We start from the raw sequence: 25,079 nt of genomic DNA, 5'->3' as shown, positions 1-25,079 counted from the left end.
ACGAACATTCAACAAATTTCAATGTATGTGTGTATATTTGACAAAGCAGGCTATTGGAACCCATAAAAAAAGGATCAAAAGCCCAAAAAAAAAAAAAGAACCCATAAAAAAAGGATAAAAAGAAAAAAAGTTTTAGACAGCAAAATAGTTTATTAATTAACGAGTTAAACCAAGTCTCATGACCCCATATGAGCAATAATAATATTAATGACCAATGACATGATCCCATTACCATAAAAAGTATAATCATCTTGATTCAATAGAAAGAGCTCCTTGATTGACGCTGATGGCCCATCATCAACCTCATTTTTTTTGGGTGAAAAAAGAAAAAGAAACAGTGAAATTGATTAAAAAATTGTACCAAACTTTCAATATTCAATGTAAAATTTGGCAACGCTGGTTCAGGTTACGAGCACGTGCACGCACAGATCCAAACATAAGAGAATGTTACTGTCAGAAACTGCATAAAAGATTCCTTCTTTAATTTGTCTCTTTCTCTTTTATTTTTATTTGTTGAATTCTTAAATAAGGTAAAGTCAAATAAATATTTGTTGTTTTAAAGTATTTATATATAGAGCTTCGCCGAATTGGAAAGGGAATGTTCATCCATTCTGATAGATATTATCGACTGTCTGATTCGCATTTTGCAATGTGTGTGTCTTTTATGCGTTTGTCGTTTGTCGTTTATGTTTTCAAATGTTTCTGCCGATTAATAAAGCCAGATTGATCACCAAACATTGCCATTTTCTCACTTATAAGTGATAGCTCCTCTAAATACTCGCGGAATATTACATAGTTAAACTTTGATCATCGACTATACGTACACTTATGCACATAATTAAAGCTTACTTTCTAATACATACATAATGAGAATTATTTAATAAGATTTGCCTCTCTCATCTCTGTTAATCTTATAAAATTTATCTAAGAAAAAACTCCATTCAAAATATTTTAATAATATAATTTACAATAAATATAATCATTTTCGTGTGCAATTCGTCTCACTTATGATTACTTTCTAAATGCAAAGGTAATCATTGCCATTATAAGAGGTAGAAGAGAAACAAAGTGCCCACCATTATAACTAAAAGCACCATTATGTTAAGCATGTATCATAAATCTTTGGCGTGAGGTAACACATAATGATCAAGAATGAGTGAATTTAGCTAACACTAACCATAAATTACCAACTACATTTTAATTTTCAAAAAACCTCCTCTTATCGAATAATAAGATATGGTTTTGTAATAAAATACTTTTATCTTATACAAAGGGAAATGGGGTGGTCAAGAGTCCAACGTTGGCTTTAAATGTAAGGGACTAAGGGTACATTTAACCAATAGAGATATAAACTTTCATATTTTATATTATTTTTTTGTTTGAATGTGTCTGACGTGTAATTATCTACAAATTATAAATATTAGATAACGACATTCTCTTATTTTATGGTGGCTTTTAAGTGTTGTGAATTTCATTACATTGTGAGAGGCCGTAAGAGAATATCTTGTAAGACATGTCCTATGAAATCTTGCCTCTCGTTTTGCCAAGTGTCCTTCCACAAGAATCCCAACCGTACACGTTGAGATTACAGTTGGTCACGTGTTCACTCTACTATCAGCTGAGCTTTTTTTTGTTTGAAGTAATACACAAATTAAGTTAGGCAGAGAGAGAGAGAGAGAAAGAGTAGACAAGTGGGTTGAGAAAACCTTGAAAGATACGACGAGAGGCAGAGACAGTATAAGCTAACGGCGGGAAAAAGAAAGAAAGCAAAGAAGCCAAAGCAAAACTCCCGCAAAGCAATCTCTCTCTTTCGCTTTATTTTTCTTCGTCTTTCTCTCTCTCTCTCCTTAAAACCACAACTCTCTCTCTCTCTTTCTGTTTTGTCGTAGAGACTGAGAGAGAGAGAGAGAGAGAGAGAGAGAGAGAAGAGGCTCTGATCGATCCAGAGCCTCTCGAAGCTGCTACTCACTACGCGTTCGATCGTTCTACATTGCCAATTTCAATTTGCCATCCGCGCGCGCGCATTGAGCTCCTTCTCAGGTACTCTCTTGAATTTCTATTATTAATTTCTGATCCATTTTCTCAGCGGTTTTTGATTTCTAGCTTCAAAACTGATTCTTTGATTCTTTGATTCAGTTTCAGTTTTTGTTTGTTCATTTTTTTTATTGCAAACAAAGCGTCTTGCATTGTTCAGATGATTACAAGGGCGTAAATGCTGGATTTTCCACTAGTGTTCCGTTTGGTTGGTGAGAAATCGAAGGAAAAGAAAATGAATCTTTTATTTTCTTTTCATTATTTGTTTTCTCTGCGATCAAGCAAAGAGTAAAGTAAATTATTCTGAAAAATAGCGTTTTTTTTTTTTTTTTCCTCTTTGCCTTCTCAGTTGTCTTCTCTTTGTTCTCTTTGGCGACATGGTAAAAGCCAAAATTGCAAATTTAAATGAGCGATAGAGTCAAATACCGAGTTTCCCATGATTACCAAAATATAACTCTTAGTTATATCCGGAACAAACATAAAAAAGTCTTAGTCTACTTCTTTTAAATTTTTTTATATAGATTTGGCATAGCATTTGAGGGTATAATCGTCCTAAAATAAATTGTAGAGTTTAGTGGAAGATATTCAGGCACAGAGCACACTTGCATTAGAAGAAACAGTTAAAAGTATGAACATTTATATTTTTAGCAACAAAAAAAAACACATTTTCTGACCAAAAAAAAAAAAGCAAAACAAAACATTTGTAAAAAAATTTAATAATATGAATAGTTAATAAATAAATAAAAAGTAAAATACCTGATGACCCGGACTTACACGTCACCTTTTGTAGGTAGTAGAACAAATCAAAGAAATTTGGATTCTTTTCTACTTCATCAAAAGTGTGAACTTGTGGGTCCAATCATAAAAAAAGTCTATTAAGTCGTCAAAAGATTCATACCCAAAAGGCTCAAGTAGAGCATTTGGCGTGTATGCTTATGCTGCATTTAACGGCTTTCATGGAAATCAAATCCATTAAAATTTAAGTAGGAGAATATGCTCGTCTCTCTATCATCAACTATGGTCTTGTCGTGCCATGCACGTTTGTGTTCTTATGCTCCCACTCACCGGAAAGCATCTAGTTATTGCCTTGATAATGTATATCTTCCATATGATAATGCTATATCACCTATGGTTATTCAATACATTTGACACTTTTGAGTCTTTATGTACAAACTTTGTGCACAAACTACTTGTTTTGGGCAGAAATTTGTGCACAGGTGCGAGGATATAGTCTTTTGGTACACATTTTAGTCAAATACAGAATATGGGGTATGCTTAATTACATTATGGGCTGGACAGAGTCTATGCGTCTATCACAACCCACATAGCCCAATACTTCAATTTTTAGTTTTGACTTTTAGGTAACTCTACCTTGTACGTGGGTCTCCTATGATGCATATGACTCTCTCTTCAAACGCTGCAGGGGAAGAGAAACTGACAGAAAGAAACAAACTGGTTCTTTTGCTACACTGTGATGAAGAACATGATCTGGTTGGAGTAGAAATGGACAACGGTAGTGCAGAAGCCAACTATGAGAGGAGTGTCACACTCAAGAATGATTCATGGTTTAGCCAATTCCGCAATGGCTCCAATCCTTGGATGGCCAGATATGTGTACGGCCTTATGTTTTTAATAGCAAATCTGCTGGCATGGGCTGTCCGGGATTATGGACATGGTGTCTTGACCGAGATGGAAAGTAAGATTGCTCTACTCCTTCCTTAATGCCACATTTTATTAGACATTCCATGAAAATGACCAGGGGTTAATACTTCTTTGTTAATTAAAGCATTAGTATACAATGCTAACTCCCCTTGGATTGAGTACAGGATTAAAAGGGTGTCATGGTGAGCGAGACTGTTTGGGGGCAGAAGGGGTCTTGCGTGTGAGCTTGGGATGCTTTGTATCCTTTATATAATGTTCGTTTTCTATTTTTTGGTGTTTACCCAAATTTTGAGTCATTCAAACTTTGCTGTATAGAGATGAGTTTCAAGTCCCTATACAGGTTTATTATGTGGTGGTACAGATGGGTTTATGTGAAGATATAAGAGAATGGCATATTATAACCAGAGAAGTGAAGGCCACTCTTTCTGGATGCCTCTGCTACATCTAAATGGGACGAAATTTTGGCTATGTTCAACTTTCTTGTAAAAGCATCAGTCGTTTATCCAGTCTAGTTTTAAAGTTTTATTGTGACTGCTTACTCGAAGGGGTCCAATATAATGCTAGACTTTGTTATATCACTCTTGGCCTTTATAAAATTTTTCTTTTTGTTTCTGAATGGATCAAAGTAAACCTTAATACATCATCAGATGTTTTATTTCACAATGTTTCTTTCGACAACTGGTACTTCAAAGTTGAACGAGCCCAGAGATTCTTGGCAATCTGGATGGTGGTCTGCCAAGATTGTGCTGTGGGTTGCTTTCACTATAATTCCCTTCTTGCTTCCTTCTGTAATTATTCAGTTCTATGGTTAGTGTAATCTCATTTTCCAAAACCCTGAAACTGTTGTTTTCCAAATTCATTTCATTTAAAAAATACTCAATGTCATGCTTCTGATACAAATTTTTTTGCAGGGGAGATTGCACATTTTGGTGCCGGGTATGATTCGATCCTGTGTTTCCTGGAAGTTGGAGATAAACTAGACATCTTAGTGTACTTAACATTTCTTGGGTTTTTAACAAGTTTTAATTATTGTTTTTCAGTGTATTTCTCTTGATTCAGCTAATAAGCGTTATCAGTTTCATTACATGGCTGAATGATTGTTGTCTGTCTACCAAATCAGAAAGATGGTAAGACTTTGTTCAAACAACTAACCCAGGCCTCTACTTTTATAGACAATTTATTTGCATTAGTATGTACTGTTTGATGCGTTGTTCTGTTAATTTATTCTATATTTAACAATGAATTTTGATTGCCTGTGCAACGTTGGCATGTTGGTGAAGTCAACTTGTCTGACATCACCTGTGCACATCTGCATCCGCGACATTTCACGGGTGATCAGCACCCTTTAACAAGACTCCTTGATGTTTCCAGTAGTACGGATCAGTTGTGTATATTTTACAGGTTTACCTATAGTAAATAAACTTGAATGTCTAGTTGCTGAGGTACCTAGGCTTCTACCAGTGGGTTGAAAAGTCTTAGAATTCACTGCTGGTGTAGATGACCAATTAGGAAACAATGTGCTGTTGCTCCTAGGTGGGGCAGGCAAGAAAACAACAAATGTTCTTTTGTTTTTGACAAAACTTTAATAATCATATATTAATTCTGTTAAGATAGTACAAGATAAAGAGCTTAAGGTGTCTCTGTGATGAAGTTTTTGCACCTGACTTTTAACTATTTTACAAATAGGATTTATATGTGGTTTTTGAGACATTGAAACAAGTGCGTGTAGCTACTAGCCATATTCATTACTTGTATTTTGTGGCTAATTTAAATTTAGGTTTTCACTGCAGCCAAATTCATGTGATGCTACTTGCAACTACTGCATATGTTTTATGCTTAGTGGGGATCATATTGATGTACATATGGTATGCACCAGAAGCATCTTGCCTCCTGAACATTTTCTTCATTACCTGGACATTAGTACTACTACAACTCATGACCAGTGTCTCTCTCCACCCAAAAGTAAGCACTTCTTACCCTGCCTTCTAGTTCATTCATGTTCTAAATCTAAGGTGGCTTGCTTCGCTAATTTCCACCTGGCACCTGAAACAGGTGAATGCTGGCATCTTGACTCCAGGGCTCATGGGGCTCTATATAGTATTCATCTGCTGGTTTGCCATTAGAAGGTACGGTTTCTAATTTTTTCTGACTGTAGTCTACTTAAATTCTTGTTGTATGTCATGGCACTGCTTCCTTCAAAGTTTTACGCCTCCAATCAACTGTGTATTGCCCATAATATTGAAGAGAGGGGGGGGGGGGGGGGGACAGAAAAATTAACAATTCTGACCCTATACCAACCCAAGATATCTGTATCACCTTCAAATGGTTGCTGCATAATATTTCAAAATTTACAATCATGCATACAGTCAATCATCATATTCAAATGAAATCTACACTTGTGTGTGATTATATTTGTGAGTTTAGTTTATATTTCTTTCAGAAGATATCTGTCTAAAATTTATTGCATTAATGTGCAGTGAGCCAGCAGGGGAAAGTTGCAACAAGAACGCAGAAGCTTCGACCAGAACAGATTGGCTCACAATCATAGTAATACTCCATAAGTCTTTTAAGAATTCTGAAATAGTTAATGATATTCATATAAATTCTAAAGGCGTATTTGGACTCTGCTACTCTTACATCTTATCCATTGCTGATATTATCCCACACCTAGGCAAAGAAGATGATAAATTTGAAACACTAATGTGTATGCATATTCTTCATTAGTAGCACCATTTAGATAAATTTTAAAAGTTCGGTAATATGTTCTTAAACATGTCCTACAGAAATTTTGGGTTTACACAGCTTGTATTGCCAAACTTTTATGTCTCTTTCTTTTTTCCGCGCCAAAGTCTGACAATGACTCATTTGTTGACAGAGCTTTATTATTGCCATAATTGCAATGGTTATTGCAACCTTTTCAACGGGCATAGATTCCAAAAGCTTTCAGGTTTGCTCTACTGTCTGAATAACTTTCAATTAGATCGTCTATAGTTCCATTAAAATTTACCTGACGGCATCTGCAGTTCAGGAAAGACAAGACTGAGACCGAGGATGATGTTCCATATGGCTATGGCTTCTTCCATTTCGTGTTTGCCACAGGAGCAATGAACTTTGCAATGCTATTGATAGGATGGAATACTCATCATGCCATTAAAAAGTACTTTCTGGTCCATTAAATTTTCGTTATAACTGTGTTTATTTCCAATTGCTAATGTCCAACTGTCTTAAGTCAACTTCTTAACCACCAAACCTTATCCTTGTGGGGTTGCAATATAATCACTTAATATGTGATTTCTGTAAAATTTCAAAAATTATCTTTTTGACATCATTCAAAGTATCAGTTTATGGATCTTTAGCAAAAATCTATGTGTACAGTCTTATTTCTGGGTTCATCAACAAGTTACTCCCTTCTACAGGTGGACAATCGATGTTGGCTGGACCAGCACTTGGGTCAGGATTGTGAATGAGTGGATCGCTGTCTGTGTATATTGTAAGCATAACAAAATTCAATTTGGATATAAAATAATTGCACAAATATTCATGTTTTGGAGAAGTGAATGAGTTAATAGTAACTATGAAGACAGGGTTCTACATTTGAGTTTTGGATGTCATTGAAAATGAAGTACTCAGGAAATTTCTGTTTTGCAGTGTGGATGGTGGTTTCTCCAATCATATGGAAGAGCAGGCAAACAGCTGAATCCGTATGAGTTGAACAAGTTTCTTTTACAGATTGCCCCATTCATCCTCTGTACATATGGGAGTCCAGGCTTGGCCGAGAGGATTCGGAACCATTTGCATACTCAAGAAGAGACTCACTGAGTCAGGCCATGAGCCAGCCCTGCCAGCACTTATACATACTGATGAACTGACTGTCCAATCCATCCTCTTGGGTCCTCGTAAAGGATTAAAGGGGGTAAAGACATACAAGTTACCCAAATACTTACATCTTATTGTTTGTTACAATACTAAAGAAAGAGCATATACCTTTCTGGCCCATGAAGGTTTAGGTGGTACTGAATTTCTTTTCTTTTCTTTTCTTCTCTTTTTTTAGGTCAATGATGGGTGGTACCGTGGTGGTATCATTTTGTTTCAATTCTTTGAACATTGGACCATTGGATTACAATGATCAGATATGTAATTTTGTTTGATAGTTTAGTGTTTGGATCGAGTAGGTTTTTCTTCCTAGTCATTAATATTTGATTCACGAAGAATACATGTCGACTTGAGATTTTGTATACAACAAAATTAATAAATTGATAAACTAAACATATTGAATTTAAGTTAATTAATAATCCAAATAACACCTTGGCCAAAAAATAATAATAATCCAAATAACACAATCCATACACATCACAACATGATATTGTTACTCTATTTATACATTCCCGGAGAGAAGTTTTAACAGTGTCCATGCCATTTTAAACCCCATGAGCTTCTGAAGTCTAGAAACGGGGCATATTGCCAAAAATAAAAAACTGACTCTTCAAAGGGTCATTGTAGGGAATTCCCAATCCCACGGGATTACTGTGGTGCTAACGTTGTGTTTTTAAGGGAAATTTAAAGTTTCAATCGCTAAATAGTTAACGGTAAAAACAAGAGAAGGGGTCCACCAAGTGAGTCTTCCATGTAGGGGTGGGTTCACTACGGTAACCGTACCGAAACACCCAAACCGAATTCCGACCGATATGGGTCGGTAACCGATCACTTCGGCATCGGTCGGAGAATGACGGTATCGGTCGGAGAGCGGCAGTCCGAGCTGTTGTTGTTGATTGGTTGGTTGTTTGCTGGTGGTGGTTCTGGTGCGAGAGGAAGCAGATCAAGTGCTCCATGCTCTTCAAGCCTTGCGACGTGGCTTCCTGTATGGTCTTCTGGTCGTCCATCTTTGGAAAGCTCATGAGCTCCACCGCCATTGAAAAGCAAGAAGGTGTGAAAAACAGAGACGATCGAGGACGAGGACGATCGAGCTCGAGCGAAGCTCAGGAAGCCATGGGAGATCTTCAGGAGAAGTGAGTAGGGGTTTGTGTGGACCGGTGGTGGTGGTGGTGATGGTTGGAGATGATGCATTCATTGTGGTGGACTTGGTGGTTGGGTGGTCGCACACAGAAAGAAAAAGAAGGGGAAAAGAAGAGAAGAGAAGAGGAGAAGAGAAGAAGAGAAGAAAAGAGACACCGGGAGGAGAGAGAAGAAGAAAAAGAAAAGAAAGAAAGAAGAAGGGGGGGGGGGGGGGGGATGTGGGTTAGGGGGAAAGGAAAAGAAAAAATAATAAAAATAAAATTTTATTTTGTATATGAATAAATAAGGTATTTTGGGATTTTGTTTAGGGTTTGAATTTTGGGGTTTAGGGTATTTCGGGATTTCAAATTTTAATTGGGGTTTGGACTTTGGACTTTGGAGTTTTATATTTTTATTACATATGTTTTTTATAATTTATAGTATATAGTCAATAACTTAATAGTTTACATGTTTTTTAATTTATATCATCTTTTAAACCTTAGGGTATATGGTATAGGTCATATACCTAATAGAGCCGTTAGGCTAAATAGCTAATACCATATACTACTAATAATAATATATTATACCATATTATACATTTATGATTGAAGTAATTACATAAATCATAAATAGTCCATAACTCCATAGTCCATATTGATATTAATATATTATACCATATTTTACTATATTATATCATATTATACAATATACTAAATCACTAATATTATCATATTATACTATACTATACCATATTATACCATATTATGTTATTATACTATATACTATACCAAACTCTAAGTTACCAACTATGAATCTATGAATTATAAATTTATAATATTAGACTATTAGGGTATAGAAATTAGTAATTTAGTATGAGATATCATATACATATACTATATAAAGTTTATAATTTAGTATAATATTAGGGTTTAGGACTAAACCTTAGGGTATATGATATAGCCGTATAGGTCATATACCTAATAAGGTCATTAGGCTAAATGGCTAATACCATATACTAATAATAATATATTATATCATATTATACATTTATGATTGAGGTAATTACATAAATTATAAATAGTTCATAACTCCATAGTTCTTATTGATATTAATATATTATATCATATTATACCATATTTTACTATATTATATCATATTATACGATATACTAAATTACTAATATTATATCATATTGATATAAATTATAGAAAATTAGAAATGTATTTTATAAAATTATAAATTATATAGAAAGGTAATACTAAGTATTTTATATTTATGGTATACCCGTATAGTATAGAAATGTATAAAAATAAATTATTTTAACTATACTTTTTCAATATACGATCGGTATCGGTATACCGTCGGTACCGGATTTTGTAAACCAATACCGTTACCAAATTCATCGGTATTTTCGATATCGGTATTTTTCGGTATAAAATCGGTTCGGTATCGGTATTTTTCGATACTTCGGTATTTTTACCCAGCCCTACTTCCATGCATGATGCATGTCTTATGGAACCTCGTCTCGCAATGAAGTAAGTCTTGTGTGTTCCGAAAAAGTCTTCCATGAAGCATTCCCATGAAGATCATCTCTCAATGAGATGGGACCCACAACACATGGAACCCTAAGAAGATGCCCCATTCAAACATTAGTGTTGAATTAGTGTTATCGAGTCTAAGTACTAAAGCAGTACGAGCTGGGGATACAAGCCTTGATTCACAGATTCACCACTAACTGGGAGTTAAATACGCACAAAGGAAAAAAAAAAAAACATGACATCATACACAAAAATTATCTCAATACTCGGACCATATTAACATACAAACTGTGTCCCACTGTAAAATCATTGTTACTGTTTCCATCAACTCAATGAGCTCACAACATATCGAAGAGATTGCAAAATCAGACAGCATACACGGAAACAAATGAGAAGAAAAGAAAAAGCAAAAACTAAAAGGGACAGCTAATAAACAATTAAACACACTGATCACCCAAAAGAATGTTGCATAAACACCTTGGCTGGCAAAAACGATACCTAGGTCTCCATTGAGGAAAGTGTACCCCTTTACCCCTTTTCAACTATATACTCTTTATCTCCTTTTCTTAAAGCAACAAGCAAATTGTGATGTCCACCTGTTGACTCTTGACCCAGGGGATGATCCAATAAAAAAATTCTCATTAGGCAGCACCAGATAACTTAAAAACTACTAGATAGAAACCGAAACTTTCCACCCAGTAATTTGACAGGCAGCAACAAGATGATGCTTGCCCAAAATGGGATTAGAGAGACACTTTGTTCTTTGCATCTATCCAAATGGATTTCCTCCGACAGACGGGAAAGGGTTTGGGGTAGCAGGTGCTGAGAATCCACCAACCATCTGTTGTTCCATATTTAATGAACCAAAAGCAGCCCCCTGGGTGCCAAATCCCCCAGTTCCTTGATGCCTACAAGTAGAACAAATAGGTAATGCAAACCACTGTCAACAGATTATCCAAATCAAAGTACATAAGTTTTTTGGCCTGAATCAAAAATATGTAAATTACTTTGTAAAATCTACACAATCAGAAGTGAAATACGTTATATGTTCAGAAGCGTAAAATCTTCACATTCACATTCAAAAATACGCGATGCAAGAATATTTATATATAAGCCCCTATTTTATCATAGAACATAGAAGAACCACAGGGAAATTATATGGAAGGCTTTACTTGTCATGACACCATGGAAATAACCCCCAAGGGCCCCAACCCACCTCCAAAAGTGAAACAGAATAACTGAAAAACTCAGAGCAACTTCCTTTTTTTCTACTTATTTGTCGATATTCAATGTTATACAAAGCTTATTAACTGTATGGTAAATAATATTTTTAAAAAACTCAAAAGTATAGTTACCCGGAAGGTGGCATGCTACTCGGAACTTGTTGCCCCATGTAGGCCCCTGAGATTTTCAAACCACAATTCAGCACACATTCCCAAAAAACGCATAGTGAAAATTTACCATTATTTACTAAAACGGCAAAAGGGAAAGCAGCATTATATTACTTGGAGGCATTTGTGATGCATATTGTGGTGCTTGGAGAGGCAATGCTGATGAATATGATAATGGCTGGAGTGGCATCCATGCTGATGAGGGGTTACCAAGGCTGGTCGTGCGCACTAAGCCTGATGGAGATAGAGGCTGGACATTTGGTAGGGCACCTTGAAAGGATGCCACAGAAGAAAACTGCATTACAGGGGAACCACATCACAGAAGCTTAAAATTAATTTGTAAATCAATTGATGAGATATCAAGAACATGTACAGCTCAAAAAAAAAAAGCTTCAATATTGATTCCCACTAATAGCAAGTCTTCTGACGAATTATTGATCTGGGCAGACTAAGAAATCAAATCTATTAGACACCCATTAATTTAAGCTTTTAGGAAATGGATCAACAATGTAAGTCAAGCTAACAAAATACTAATGAAATGGTAAAACCATACAAAATTACATAGGTTTGCAAACATGCACAAGGTACATGCCATCATCTTCTTATTCTTTTCTTACAAATTTACAAAGAAAATCCAAATAAGACCAAAAAAGCACAGTGCAATGAATTGAAATCACATACTGTTGGGGCTTGAACTGGAGGAGGTTCAGTACTGACATCAAACGGGTTTGCTGACTTTGATGACTGCTGAAAAGTGGGCATGGGCTGTAAATATCCAAATGCAATGAATTTAACACAAGGTTTATACAAGTCATTGTGTGGAAGAGAACCGACTCATTATCTTTAAAATGTTGAGTTGAGACAATACCACTGCAGTGTTATATTGCATATTGAACCCCATACCACGAGGAGGGCCAGTTTGCCATCCCGGAACTGATGCAGGGAAGGATGAATAGTTCATAGCGAAAATATTCTGCAAACAATTCGGGTTTAACTATTACATATGCATACATACAAACATACAGAGACATATACATACTTGCATACATATAATGCCAAATTAAACTTTTGGTCCCTATAGTTACGTCCAATTGCACTTTAGTCCCTATATTTCTAATTTCAAAAAATTAACCCTTATAGTATGGTGACATTTTCAAGTGTCAAAATGTATATTTTTGTCACATGGTTGATGAAAATTATTAAAAAACAAATTTGCACTTCACCATGGCTTGATTCAACATTTCTGTCACATTGGTTTTTTGGCTTAGTGAAATTAGGGTAAAAATTCACATCTTCTATCAGTCAAATTTAACAGACGTGTAAATTTTGAAACCAGAAAATGTTAGCAACTATAAGGGTAAACTAGTTAAAATTAGAACTACAAGGATTACAGTTGAACTGGGCCTAAAAACTACAGGACCAATAAGTATAATTTGGCCTATATGTAACGATGATGCAAACAATCCCAATAAAAAGCATAAACACCTCAGGGAGTTCTCTTCTTCCACTTGATTTTGCATCCCCAGCTGAAGGTTGTGATGCGACAGCTGAGACATGTTGTGCTTGTGCAGATGGATTGTTTGGTTGAACTTGTGCATTTGGGGCATGCGTTAAATTCCATGGCTGCCAAAAATGCCTATGATAAATAAGGAGAACCAATGCAAAATTGTAACAAAATTGAGAAGACCATACCATAAGGCCTACCTGATTGCTTGAAGCTCCATCAACTGACGGTATATATTGTTGAGTGGCGGACTGAACACCGGTAGCAGGGAAGAAAGAAGGTTGCTGATGTTGCATGGTAGGCCATTGCCCGGAACCAGGATCTTTAGCAAGGAAATTACCACCATTGACTGGGAATGCATGAGTCAACCCAGGGGCAGCCACCGGAGCACCGGCAGGGGGAAATGCTGACAAGCTGCTTACTGGTGCAACTGTGTGAGATACAGTAGAATAACTAGGGACAGGTGCTGAAACCGACAACTGTGATAGCAAAGATTCTAATGAATTCGCACTTGGAGGAGCTTGAGACACTTTCACTTCTGGGGAAGCATCAAAAGAGGCCCAATTGTTGTCATTAGTTGAATTTGCTGGCTGTGAATAGAATTGAGCTACGGTAGTTTGTTGTGCTTGAGGAACTGCTGCAGCAGGAGCAGGTTCGATATCAGCATCAAAATCAATTAAACTTCCAGAAGTCTCCAGTTTCACTTCCACTGGGTTCCCATTGGTGGATCCCAAGCTGCTGGAAGATGCCGTTCTCTGAAAATAAAAACAATATGAAACAAGTTACTATATAAAATTTTGGGAAAGTTCAAAGAAAACAAAATGTATATTCCACACAAATAAAGTAGTGCAATAATCTTCTATATAACAGCTTATCAAATATGGCAGGTTACAAACAATGGATATATTCAGCTGTAATGAGAAGAAGCGTCACCTGTGTATGCACAGAGCCATCAGTAGCCCTGACACTGTTAGCTTTTGGAGGTTCAATGATACGGAGAGGTGTTGTGTTCTCCCCCAAAATATCTCTAACAGGACGTACAATAGGGGGACTAGACGAATCTAGATCTTTTGGTCGCTCAGGTGATTTGCCTTCCAGCTTAGAATCTCCATCAGATGATCTACGATCATCATATCGCCTCCCATTTCCAAATCTATCATCCCGACGCCAATCATTGACAATTTCAGGACGAGCAGGACTTCTCTTATTATCACCATACTGACGACTCTCTTGATCATATCCAGGACTTCTTTGCCCATCATAGCTTCTTCCACCAGGACTTCTTTGCTCATCATAACTTCTTCCACCAGGACTAGACCTTTCATTGTAACGACGTTCATATGTATCCTCATATGGTGGGCTTCGAGAGCCTCCCTGATAATCTAGTCTTCTGTTTTCATAAGAGTCTTCCTTCTCAACCTGTATGATATGTAATTTACAACTTAAACCCAAAAACATTTAAAACACTTTCATCATGGTAGAAGTATAAACTAAACCAGTAAGTTGACTTTAGGTTTATAAGGTGCCATTCAAGATAATATATCTTGGGATGCTTACCATTTTCACCCTTGGTGGCCTGTCAAAGTTCCTCTCACCAGTATACCTTCTATCCACGTAGACATGCTTAATAAAGTCTCGAAGTCTCTCAACATTACTGACAGCAAACATTTGGATGAGAACCACAGTCGTTACTAGCATCAAAATAAAACAGAATAAAATGAGTATTAACCTGCTGTCTGGGAAAGAATTACGCTGTGGATCCAATTCTTTTAGATAAATTTCCTTTGCACGCTGTAATTGGGAAGCAGAGATGCATAGGATGTGAGAAATTGAGAATACTACCGACAGATAAAACGAATATCTCACATATCTCTAAAAACTGAGAAAGGACATGCATGAATACCTGATTTCCCCCTTCTTGAAGGGAATTAACTTCTTGTGAAGTAAATTTAGCCATCGATACTGATTTTACTCTGTGTGTGAACTCCCGACTGGAAAAATTTCATGTAATTAACACAATGCAAGCAACCCATTAAGTAGAGAGCACGAAACATGAAGAAACTTTTTTTTTATTTTTAAGATACCCCTACTCCCCCCCCCCCCCTCCTTTTTCTCTATAATGCACACATGCAAAAAAAAAAAGGAGTAAGTTTTAAGAAAATAAGTAGAGCACACCAGAACTTACTGTATTCCACTGCAGTTTGTGCAAACAAATGTCCAGAAATTTGTGCAAACATATTGTGGTCCCTGCTTAGCAGAAAACGACTTAGGAAGAATGTAACTAGAAAATCTCACCTCTAAGTACAATATATGTGCACGCACTATGCACTCAAAACCATAAATATTAGTATCATGACCAATCATTGCTAATGCAATGAACAACTTACCAAAATGTTCAAAAACAAACAACAAATCTAGTATAAATAAATATTACTCCACATTTGCTTAGTTTCTAATGTTGTCAAGCTTCATATAAGAATACTGTCTGCTGACACTTTATCATGATTTCCAGAGTTCAGCAATAAAAAAAAAAAAAGCATTTATTTTGGTAGAGACATCACCAGTATGATTTCCAGAGTTCAGCATTGTGAGTCTAGTAAAGAAAGGTTAAACTTGGAAGAATGTGAAGGACTATGGTTCTTTTTTCAGAAAAATGCAACTATCTCACCTCAAGTTATCATGTATGTGCAAGTACATAACTTAAGTGAACAATATTTTTTGTCATTGCATGAAACCCAGGAATTCCATAATCATTAACATTTTATCACGGATGGCGTGACGCAACAAAAACGCATTATTAATTAACTCCATAATCAATTAACAACCATACAGTTTCTTACACACATGACAATTTAATTTAATGTTACTTTACATAATTTCAGCAAACACAATAGATAACTTTCAAAGCCAAGGAAATAACTCATATTAATTCTATCAAAGTCCATGTAGTTCCATTAAACCATAACGAGACACAAGCAATATAATCATCAAATGTACAACCGGCAGATAAAGCATTGCAGACGACAATGAATCAAATCGAAAGCAATGAATTGCATACCAGACTGTTGCAGTTAATGCATCTCTTATTCTCAGGAAGTTTGAGAAGGCCACGAATAATCCGTTCATTTTTCTCGTCCTCCTTCACTCGACTTGCCATTCTCACTTCCTATTTCATTTTAAGCAACAGTTACTGCTCAAAACATGAATTCAAATAAAGCGCAAAGTTGAATAATAACTTATCCACTATAAATTTTACTGAATTACAACGAAATCATTAACCGGAAAAAGGAAAATCATTAAACCTCCAATCCATTTCTAAGAAACCTACTTTAATAACACGGATTTTAAGTTTTACATTGATTTCATTTCCAGAAAACGATGAACTTACCTAAACTAAGAGCTTCATTAAAAAAAATTAAAAAAAATCCTAAACTAGATAATTAAATCCAAATTTTCTTTTCTTAGCCAACATTTTCTCAGCAACCAAACGGACCACAACCTAACCAGACACCATCTTACTACATCGGATCTGAAAAATCCGAGTCGCCGAAGTACACTAAAACAAGTAAAAATTAATAAGACGGAACCTTGAGAAATGAATGAATAGGACTGACCTCAATTCGCTGCAGATGTAGAAGTTGCTCTTCTTCTTCTTCTTCTTCTTCCGCAGTTGTCTAGCTGAAGACGACGTCGTCTAAGAGATCCACCACCGGCCACGCACTTCGTGTACAGAGAGAAAAGGTTGCAGATTTTTTAAGGGTAGCTATGGCCTTTGTACAGCTCAGAGTAACCAAAATCTGCTTTTCCTTCCTAAAAATGTTAGAGAGAGAGAGAGATGTATTGGGATTTTTTACTATGATCTCGGACACAGGGGCATTACCCTGCTCCTACGGGCCTGCCCTTTCCCTATATTGACGGTGATGGTCCACTCCGTTGAACTTAGAATGGAAGTCCGTGCTCAGGTCATACATGGCGTCTGACTGATTTAACGGTTAATTGGCAATTGCCCTCGTTTTTATATTAAATTAGGCTATTTTGATTATTATTTGGATTCCGATTCTTTTTATTTATTTATTTCCGAAATTGTTAGGATTTGGTTCCTCTTGTACTGTCTTTAAGGTGCTGCTACAAGCCTACATCCCACATTTGTTATACATTGTTGTACTGACTTCCAAGTTCCAATACCTACATAGCATACTGAAAATGACACTGCTTTTGAAAATTGTGTAGTATGTCACACAAGCATTTGTTTATCATTATAAATATATTCTTGACCATATCATCTTTTGCATTGTTATAATACTGGTCACCGAAACTTTTCAATATAGGATTCAATTCATTCTCAATAAATAAAAAATAGTTTTCAATCTTATCCATTGTATTTGGTTCATTGGAGTCGTTTTCTTATGACTTTTTGTTGGTTTAGTGTTTTCTTTTAATTTTGATACAATACAAGTGTGAGAGAAATGATACTTAAGCCGGTTAAAGTTAATATATGATTGAGGTGATGGGTGAGTTGAGGACATGCAACATTCATGCCTTGTGTTTTACAACTCTACTAATTCTACAATATAGCTACAACATGACGTGCAAACGTTTTTCGATCCTTAAATATTTATGAATTTACATTTCCACTATATATAGATTTTTCATTATTTGTTGTATTTGTATGTCATGCAAATACTAATTACGAACCTCTTGCAACATTCATACTTCCACAAACAAAAAACACATCATCTTATGAAACTAAAGTAAAGAGTCACCTATATATGTGAACTTAGTATCTCTAATAGTGGAATATATTTTTAAAACATGACTAAGTTAAACGTCATATATTAATTATATTTGTATTTGAACTTTCATGATAAATAATGGAGGCTTGTATCTCTAGTAATATAGCGAGTGTTTACATTATACTTAAGACTTGAGATTGAACTTAAAATCTTCTCTCATAGAAGGAAGACTAAATGTCATCTGTTATATCAAATGGTTATTGGCATCATCTTCATTAGTTGTACTTTTATAAAAGAAATAGTAAAAATAGATATCGAATGAGCTATAAATCTTGACTTGATTATTGGATCAATGGTAAATTTATCAATGGACTCGACTAAGTTAGATTTAAACCAAAATTTATGAATCATATATGACTTCATACCCAATATAAGGCACAAGCTTATATATTTATGTTAATATTAAAAAAAAAATGTTCCCTCTATATAATATAACATGTTATATTATAAGATTATTAATTTGAACAATTAATCAAGTAGAAATTGTTTGAATGTATGATGTAAACTAACATAAATATGATGCCAAATATGATAATGGAACGTTTATTTTGTATTCTTTGATTTAGTCTTGTTATTTATATAACTTTGTTATTAGTTATAAGATTAATTTAGTTTAAGTTATTTAATAAATAATTAATAACTTACCAACGAAGTTGTGGTCTAGTGCCATTTCAATTATAGAGAAATATCGGTTACATCAAAAAATCTTTCCCCAAGTGTAATGCCCCCTCCTCTAGATAAAAAAAAATTTAATAACTTACATTGGATAATTTGAGTACTTAAATAGTTGACTTTTAAAAATAAGAAAATCTTAAGAGGTTGGGCCGGTCTCAGCTTGATTATAGGACCAACTCAACCATTTGGGTTAGGCCTAGAGCCTAGGCTAGTTTGTTAGGTCAGAGACTGGACCTGGACTTGGGCTTGGGCTTGGGCTTGAGTCTTGACCTTTTGTCTCCGAATAAAAACTGAAACGGACACAAAATAAACCGCGCGAAAGAGAGAATATATACAAGAACTACTAAGGGCCTGGAATTTGGCGCGGTGGTCAATTCTTCTGGTGGCGAAGACAAAAAACCAACTTAAAAATTTTCGCGCTTTTTGAGCAAACCGTGCCTTTTACATGTATCACAGGCTCTCGGTGATTCTTAATAAACTGTACAAAATTCAAGAAAATGAGTTCTGCAAGTTAGGGTTTGCAGGAGACTCAGAAATTAGAATTAATGGCGGTTGTGGAAGAAAAATACGAGAGCGATTCGCAAGAGGCCGTGTTGCCCTGGGCAAAGCGGAGAAGAGAAGCGAGTGAAAAATGCGACCAGGCTGACAGTGACAGAGACGTTGGTATTGGTTGCGATGGTGAATCAGACGGTCTCGGCGGATCGAGTGGTAGAGAAAGATGACAGAGTATCGTACATAGAGTCATAGACGAGCTTGAAAATCTTGGAGCTTGAGATTGAGATTGGTGAAGATGAAGCTGCAGAGCAAGTATTTGTGAATCACAAAACAGAGGGTGGAGACTCAGCATCTTCTGGTTCCAAAGCTCAGTGAGATCCACATGCACGATGATCGATTCAGGTTCGTAACGTTTTAATTTGATGTTTAACTGAATTTGTGCGATTTTCAACAAAGATTATATATATGTTTTGTGGGTTGTTTGGATCCCGGTAAATTTTTGCCTGGACAAGAAACGCGTTAAACGAAACGTCTCAGGATTTATTTATTTATTTCATTTATTTGATGTGGGTGTACAATTGGCTGTCTAAATTCATAGACTGTGAACACTGAACATGGATTATGCTCCGTAGTGGGACTCAATTGCAGAGCAGTTTGATTTTTCTAGTTTATCGGTGTGCCGAAATTTCACCCTTCTGTCACTGCCTCACTGGGCAGTTTAACTGCTGCTACTGATAGTCTCTAGAATATTATATAATGACGATGGAGGTGGACAGCATATTGCATATAATAATAATAATCATCATCAAGTGTCATTTTAAAGCATAACTCCAGTCTCCGGCACATGGTATTTTGATGTAGAACAAATGGCAGAACGGTTCATGCAACAACTCGACCGCCAGAACGCCAAGAAAAGAAACAAGCTTCAACCCGGCCCAGTGTTAGAAATAGGCCCATGATATACCAATTTGAAGGGAACGCGAGACAAATTCAAGCCACAGGTGATGACCGAGGGCTTATTTTGGCCAAATTCCTTTGTTTAGGGTTTCAAATAAGCAATTTAGTGTTTTTGAATAAGTTTCCTAAATTGCACTTTATTTTTATTTTTATTTCCGTTTTGAATTTCGAACGTTTAGGGTTCTGAACGTATTTAAACAACCTTTTTGGCTGTTTATAAGATTCATTATTATTATTTTCAATCAGAAAACCTTGATATTTCTCTCATTTCTCTGGTGGATTCCAGATTCTTTCTTAGGGTTAATGCTGGTTTTCCCTAATCTCTTTTAATTACGTGTTACGCTGCGTCATATTTGGTTATGTCAAAAGATTTTATATTAGTTATTTCAAATGTGCTTTTCTAATAAAGTCTTGGGCTAGTTAAGTGGTGGAGAGTAAGAAAGTGAGATAAGAGTAAGATAGGTTTGTAGTTCGATCCCTTTCAGTATAACAAAGAAAAATCAGATCCTATCTAATTCACAGAAGGAGAAAAATCAGATTTTTCAATTTCTCTCATATGGGTGGTATGATTCATCTAGAGATAAGGGGTTTCACATTTCAGTTCCGAATTTCTTCTTCAAAAGATATATATGTGGACTCAAATATAATATGATTAATAAATAAGTCGAATTAGTGTTAAGTTATTCGATAAAATTAACTAGATATGTTTGATATGTTTACCACATAATTATAGTAAGGATTTTTTTTTGGTAAGCTAATGCCTAATGATCAGTTTGAGACTGAAAGATTATCTAACATTGAATCCAACCTCTATGAGTATCAAGGCATACTCATCCCTCTAAAGGTTCACCAAAGAATCAACGTAGATGGCTCTTGCTGTCATCACTCATCTATTATTTGCTTTAATTGTGGTCAGAAATACTAGAAGCCAGTTGATTGAAGGAGATTGCTGCTTGGCAGAACTAACCAGACCATTCTCATTGAAGCTTTATCTTTTTCGGAAATTTCCTTGAACTATAATCATGCTAAAGTTATATTAGAAAATGATTGCTTGCATGTCTACTGAACTAGAGCTTTTTGGACTCTTGCCTTCAACTATAATTATTGGCTATTGCCTTCTGGCGTTTACTCATCTTGTATTCTTATTTTTATATACCAAACAAAACAGGAAAAAGCAAGAAAAGAAAAGTAGAGTTCAAGGGGCCGGTCAAGAGCCCCGTTGTATAACTATTGCTTACACTATATTTGAATTGACCCTAATATATTTTTTTTTCATTTAAAGGCTCGTGCTTTAAACTTTATATCATAGTATCATACCCTTCCATTGCATGCGAAATTAGATCTGTTTCACATTATTGCTAAGATATTATTGTTTATCTCTAAACAATGACTCTGAAGTACTTCAGTCTTGACCTCTTTGATGTGGTAGAGTCAGATCTGCACTTCCATTTGCCACGTACGGAATCCTCTTCTATATTGTTAAACCTTTGCTAATTAATGAACTATAGTCGGAAAAACTCAAAGTCAGAGACCTGGAGTCATTATAAATTGTTCATTCCGTTCTTGGTTGGCTTTAGTCTTGCTTTTATACTTTAATTTATTACAGGCATATATATATATATATATACTGGTAATATTGAGACATGTGGAATACATTCAGCCCTGGATTTCTTCTCATTAGATACCATGCATTGCACAATGCACATATTTGAAATACGAGTAAAACTTTTAATAACGGGTATATATATTTATTATTTCTATTTTTCTCATCAGATAATCTAACATGGGAGAAAGAAAATAAACATATAAAGTGTACACAACTGGGTTTTTTTATCTTGAAAGCTCAGCTCTGGCTCTAATTATATGTTCTGTTTCCCAATGATAGTGGGACAACACAATGAATGCCACATCATGCTTCCATGGCCATTTTTACCTACAGATTCATAATGAAATTCTGCTATGTATATATATCTTTTGTCATATCAGTGCAGTGCTTCATCACTCCATGTCCATAGGTGCACTACAGTTGGTCACCCAGCAAAACCAGCCTATCTGAGTGGTGCTGCTTCCTCTTAGTAATCCATGATAGAACACATCCCTTCTTTTTTGTCTGGGTTATACAATATAATTATTCATTTGAACCCACATGCGACTTGCCACCCAACTTTTATTTGTTGCATTGCATCAATCATGTGACCCAAACGTGCCTAACATGACTTCATTGCCACTACCTTTTTCAAAATTGGTTCATTGGTCCGTTATAAAGAACCATCTCACATGGACCAACCTGTGTAGAGAATAGAACCATTCTTTTTTTTTGAACTTATTCTATCATATAATTATTAAGAAACAATTGTGAGCTCATGCGCTCCAATAATGGGAGGCCGCCTGTCCCATTTTCATTTTCATATTGAAGGCCAAGACAAAAGTGTCAACAAATTCAAGTTTTTGCAGTGTTTTTGAATTATTATTATACCATCCATCACAAGCACTCTTGGGTTACTTGAGGGGTTCTCTATTCTATGCGGAGTAGGTGGCTCAATCACACACTACTGGACTCTACTACTCTTCCATTCTCATACAAAAAATATGTCAAATGACTAACATGTACTTATCTTGATGCAATGATTTTTCTGGATTAAACCAAACACATCCTTAATTAATTCAAAAAAATAACAAAATAAAGGGACCACTTGGGTAATGTTAAGTATTCGTGAGCACATTCATATCAATAAGAAAGTATTACTCAAAAAAAATGGGAGTGGGTTGTGGAAGTTCTTGTCTTTTTGGGTCATGTCCCTTGGGTAGATGTAAAATTGTTCAGATGCTCACCAATTATTACTGCTTTTCTTTCTTTAATCTTCTGCACCTAAACGTTTCTCATGTTCATTGATCTTGAATTAAACATGAAAAAGATGCTTATCCTAATTAATCCAGCTATATATTATGTATAAATATATTCTTTTCCTATAACTTGGACGTACCTAGTAGTCATCACATGTCATAAAGTATGTTGTTGCTACTCCCTCCATTGTTCACTGTGAGCTTTTCTTTTCTTCCTTCCTACACCTCTTAATCATATGAAATAGGCTTCTTGAACAGCTTTTATTGCAGATTGGGTTTCTTTCTTTAGCAGAATTATCACATGAGAGACCTCATGACTTGCACTGTACTGTTTTATCTCACATGAACTTTCTCATTTGGGCTTTCACATGACAAAATCTAGTTGGGGTTATGTTTGTGCTATAATAAGTGGTTAGAGTTAAAGGTACTGCTCTTCTGGGTTCCTGGATCCCCTTCTAAATTTTTGACCAGCTGAGGTATATAAACTATAAATCATTGGGTCTTGTTCCCCTTCCTCCTTCATAGGCTTCATTGGGTTTTGTTCAACTTTTGGCTTCCCCAATGAAAATTTGACCTTTAGCTCTTCTCTCTCTCTCTCTTTCTCTCTCCAGTCCCCACCCTATTATATTCTTATGTCCACACTAGTTTGCCTTGGATTTACAACACTCAGACTCAGACAGTTGGTTGGTTAAGTGGGAAGGACAGATCGGGTGTCCAGATTTCTTACGTGGGGAAATTCTGTTTCACTTTAGATTTGTTTCTTTGGCTAAGAACTCTTGTGGTTGAAAATGGGGAAGCTTAGTCTTGGCAGGGTGCTAGACTCTTTTTGTCTTTCTCCTGGCTCAAGTTCTTGTTTCTGCATGAACTCTATGGAGAAAAAGCAAGACGAGTTTGAGAGAAGTCCATTGATAACTGGTGAAAAAGATCAGTTTCTAAGACTGAAGGATGTTGTTGCTGGGAAACAGACATTGGCGTTTCAATTGAAGCCCAAGGTGACTATCTCTCTCTCTACTCTGTATTACTCTTTCTTTTCATTATATGAGGGTAGTTGATTAATTTCTGTTGGTGAATTATATTATGCAGATGGTAATGCTAAGGGTCTCCATGCACTGCAATGGCTGTGCCAAAAAAGTTGAGAAACATATCTCAAAGATGGAAGGTATGTCAAAAATCAATGGCCCTTCTTCCATTGACCACAACATACTCTTTTATATATGCATTATCTTAATTATAGTTCTTTGGCAAACATACAAGTTTCAATAAACCAAATCCTCTGATGTTCATAATCATAGCTATAAAGTTGTATCTGCCTATCTGGGCCTCTGTTATTTAAAGATCGATGATCATTTTCCTGAAAATTATTCTCTCTTTCTGTGTTTCAAATGAATGAAACAGGAGTGACATCATACAAAGTAGACTTGGAAAGCAAGATGGTGGTTGTGATTGGAGACATTCTTCCCTTTGAAGTGCTGCAGAGTGTCTCTAAGGTTAAAAATGCAGAGATTTGGAGCTCCCCATGCTGATCATCATCAGATCATCAACAATATATTTCTTGCAGTACTCAAGCTACATGCACTGCCTAAGTGCATAAGAAGAAGGAAAAGAAAGAAAATTAAAGAGGAAAATACTTTGTATTATTATCCATTGTCATCATGTACACTGTATGATACACACGTTTAAGTTCCCATTCTGTTTCCTTCTTGTGCAGAGAGGGAAAGAATATTCCGGCATCCTGCATTTTTCAGGCTTCTATTTAGTCCAGATGCAAGCTCTGCTCTTGTCAATCGTTTTGCAGCTTTATTAATTGTAAACGAACTTGTATTTTCCAGTTTCAAAGGGGCTCAAGGTGGTCGTCTAAGGCCACTTTCTGTCTCTCAAAAGCCATGTATAAAAATAAACTAAATATTCATCTTTTTTTTTTTTTTGGCCAAGAAATATTCATCTTTTTAGTTAAATATTATTATTCAATTTTTAAAAAAATAGTTGGACAAATAAAAGAGGTGCAAAAAATTGATTCAAGCTAATTCACTTTTTTTTTTTGCCATCAAGCAAATTCGCTTTTGGTCTCTCTAGTTTGGCCAAGTTTTACTCCTATTTTTATATTTTTCAATTATTTTGATTTTGGTCATATATTTTATAAAATGTTGCACTTTAAGGACATGTTAGTACTTTTGCCCATTAAGTCATCAAATTA

General features: G+C 35.6%; 3 protein-coding genes across 6 annotated transcripts; 2 read left to right on the top strand and 1 right to left on the bottom strand.

Annotated features, from left to right (window-relative positions):
• Positions 1-1,780: 1,780 nt before the first annotated feature.
• LOC147285449 (uncharacterized) lies at positions 1,781-7,833 on the top strand. Of its 2 annotated transcripts, none has more exons than XM_086244068.1 (13): positions 1,781-2,040; positions 3,458-3,730; positions 3,861-3,934; positions 4,344-4,503; positions 4,608-4,632; positions 4,737-4,823; positions 5,487-5,658; positions 5,749-5,822; positions 6,174-6,243; positions 6,572-6,643; positions 6,720-6,853; positions 7,113-7,186; positions 7,345-7,833. In XM_086244068.1, exons 2-13 carry the CDS (start codon positions 3,538-3,540, stop codon positions 7,401-7,403), a joined length of 1,194 nt encoding a protein of 397 aa, XP_086100194.1. In that variant the 5' UTR covers positions 1,781-2,040; positions 3,458-3,537; the 3' UTR covers positions 7,404-7,833. The 2 variants fall into 2 exon arrangements, with proteins under 2 accessions (XP_086100194.1, XP_086100193.1); XM_086244067.1 differs by having other exon boundaries at positions 3,396-3,730.
• A 2,647-nt stretch (positions 7,834-10,480) lies between these two features.
• On the bottom strand, positions 10,481-16,954 carry NIG (NSP (nuclear shuttle protein)-interacting GTPase). Of its 3 annotated transcripts, none has more exons than XM_086244630.1 (14): positions 16,736-16,954; positions 16,180-16,287; positions 15,307-15,368; positions 15,025-15,112; positions 14,851-14,912; positions 14,679-14,775; positions 14,055-14,540; positions 13,322-13,876; positions 13,103-13,240; positions 12,486-12,590; positions 12,299-12,364; positions 11,732-11,912; positions 11,582-11,627; positions 10,481-11,134 (listed from the first exon to the last, which is right to left on the bottom strand). In XM_086244630.1, exons 2-14 carry the CDS (start codon positions 16,276-16,278, stop codon positions 10,996-10,998), a joined length of 2,124 nt encoding a protein of 707 aa, XP_086100756.1. In that variant the 5' UTR covers positions 16,279-16,287; positions 16,736-16,954; the 3' UTR covers positions 10,481-10,995. The 3 variants fall into 3 exon arrangements, with proteins under 3 accessions (XP_086100756.1, XP_086100758.1, XP_086100755.1); XM_086244632.1 differs by having other exon boundaries at positions 12,299-12,361; XM_086244629.1 differs by having other exon boundaries at positions 12,299-12,382; positions 16,736-16,951.
• A 6,093-nt stretch (positions 16,955-23,047) lies between these two features.
• LOC147285447 (Heavy metal transport/detoxification superfamily protein) lies at positions 23,048-24,782 on the top strand. The gene is made up of 3 exons (XM_086244923.1): positions 23,048-23,877; positions 23,969-24,044; positions 24,281-24,782. Exons 1-3 carry the CDS (start codon positions 23,674-23,676, stop codon positions 24,406-24,408), a joined length of 408 nt encoding a protein of 135 aa, XP_086101049.1. The 5' UTR covers positions 23,048-23,673; the 3' UTR covers positions 24,409-24,782.
• The last annotated feature ends 297 nt before the right edge of the window (positions 24,783-25,079 follow it).

This window comes from Dryas octopetala, chromosome 5 (assembly GCF_963921425.1).
Source record: "Dryas octopetala chromosome 5, drDryOcto1.1, whole genome shotgun sequence".
NCBI lineage: Eukaryota > Viridiplantae > Streptophyta > Magnoliopsida > Rosales > Rosaceae > Dryas > Dryas octopetala.
This window is presented reverse-complemented; position numbering and strand designations above follow the sequence as displayed.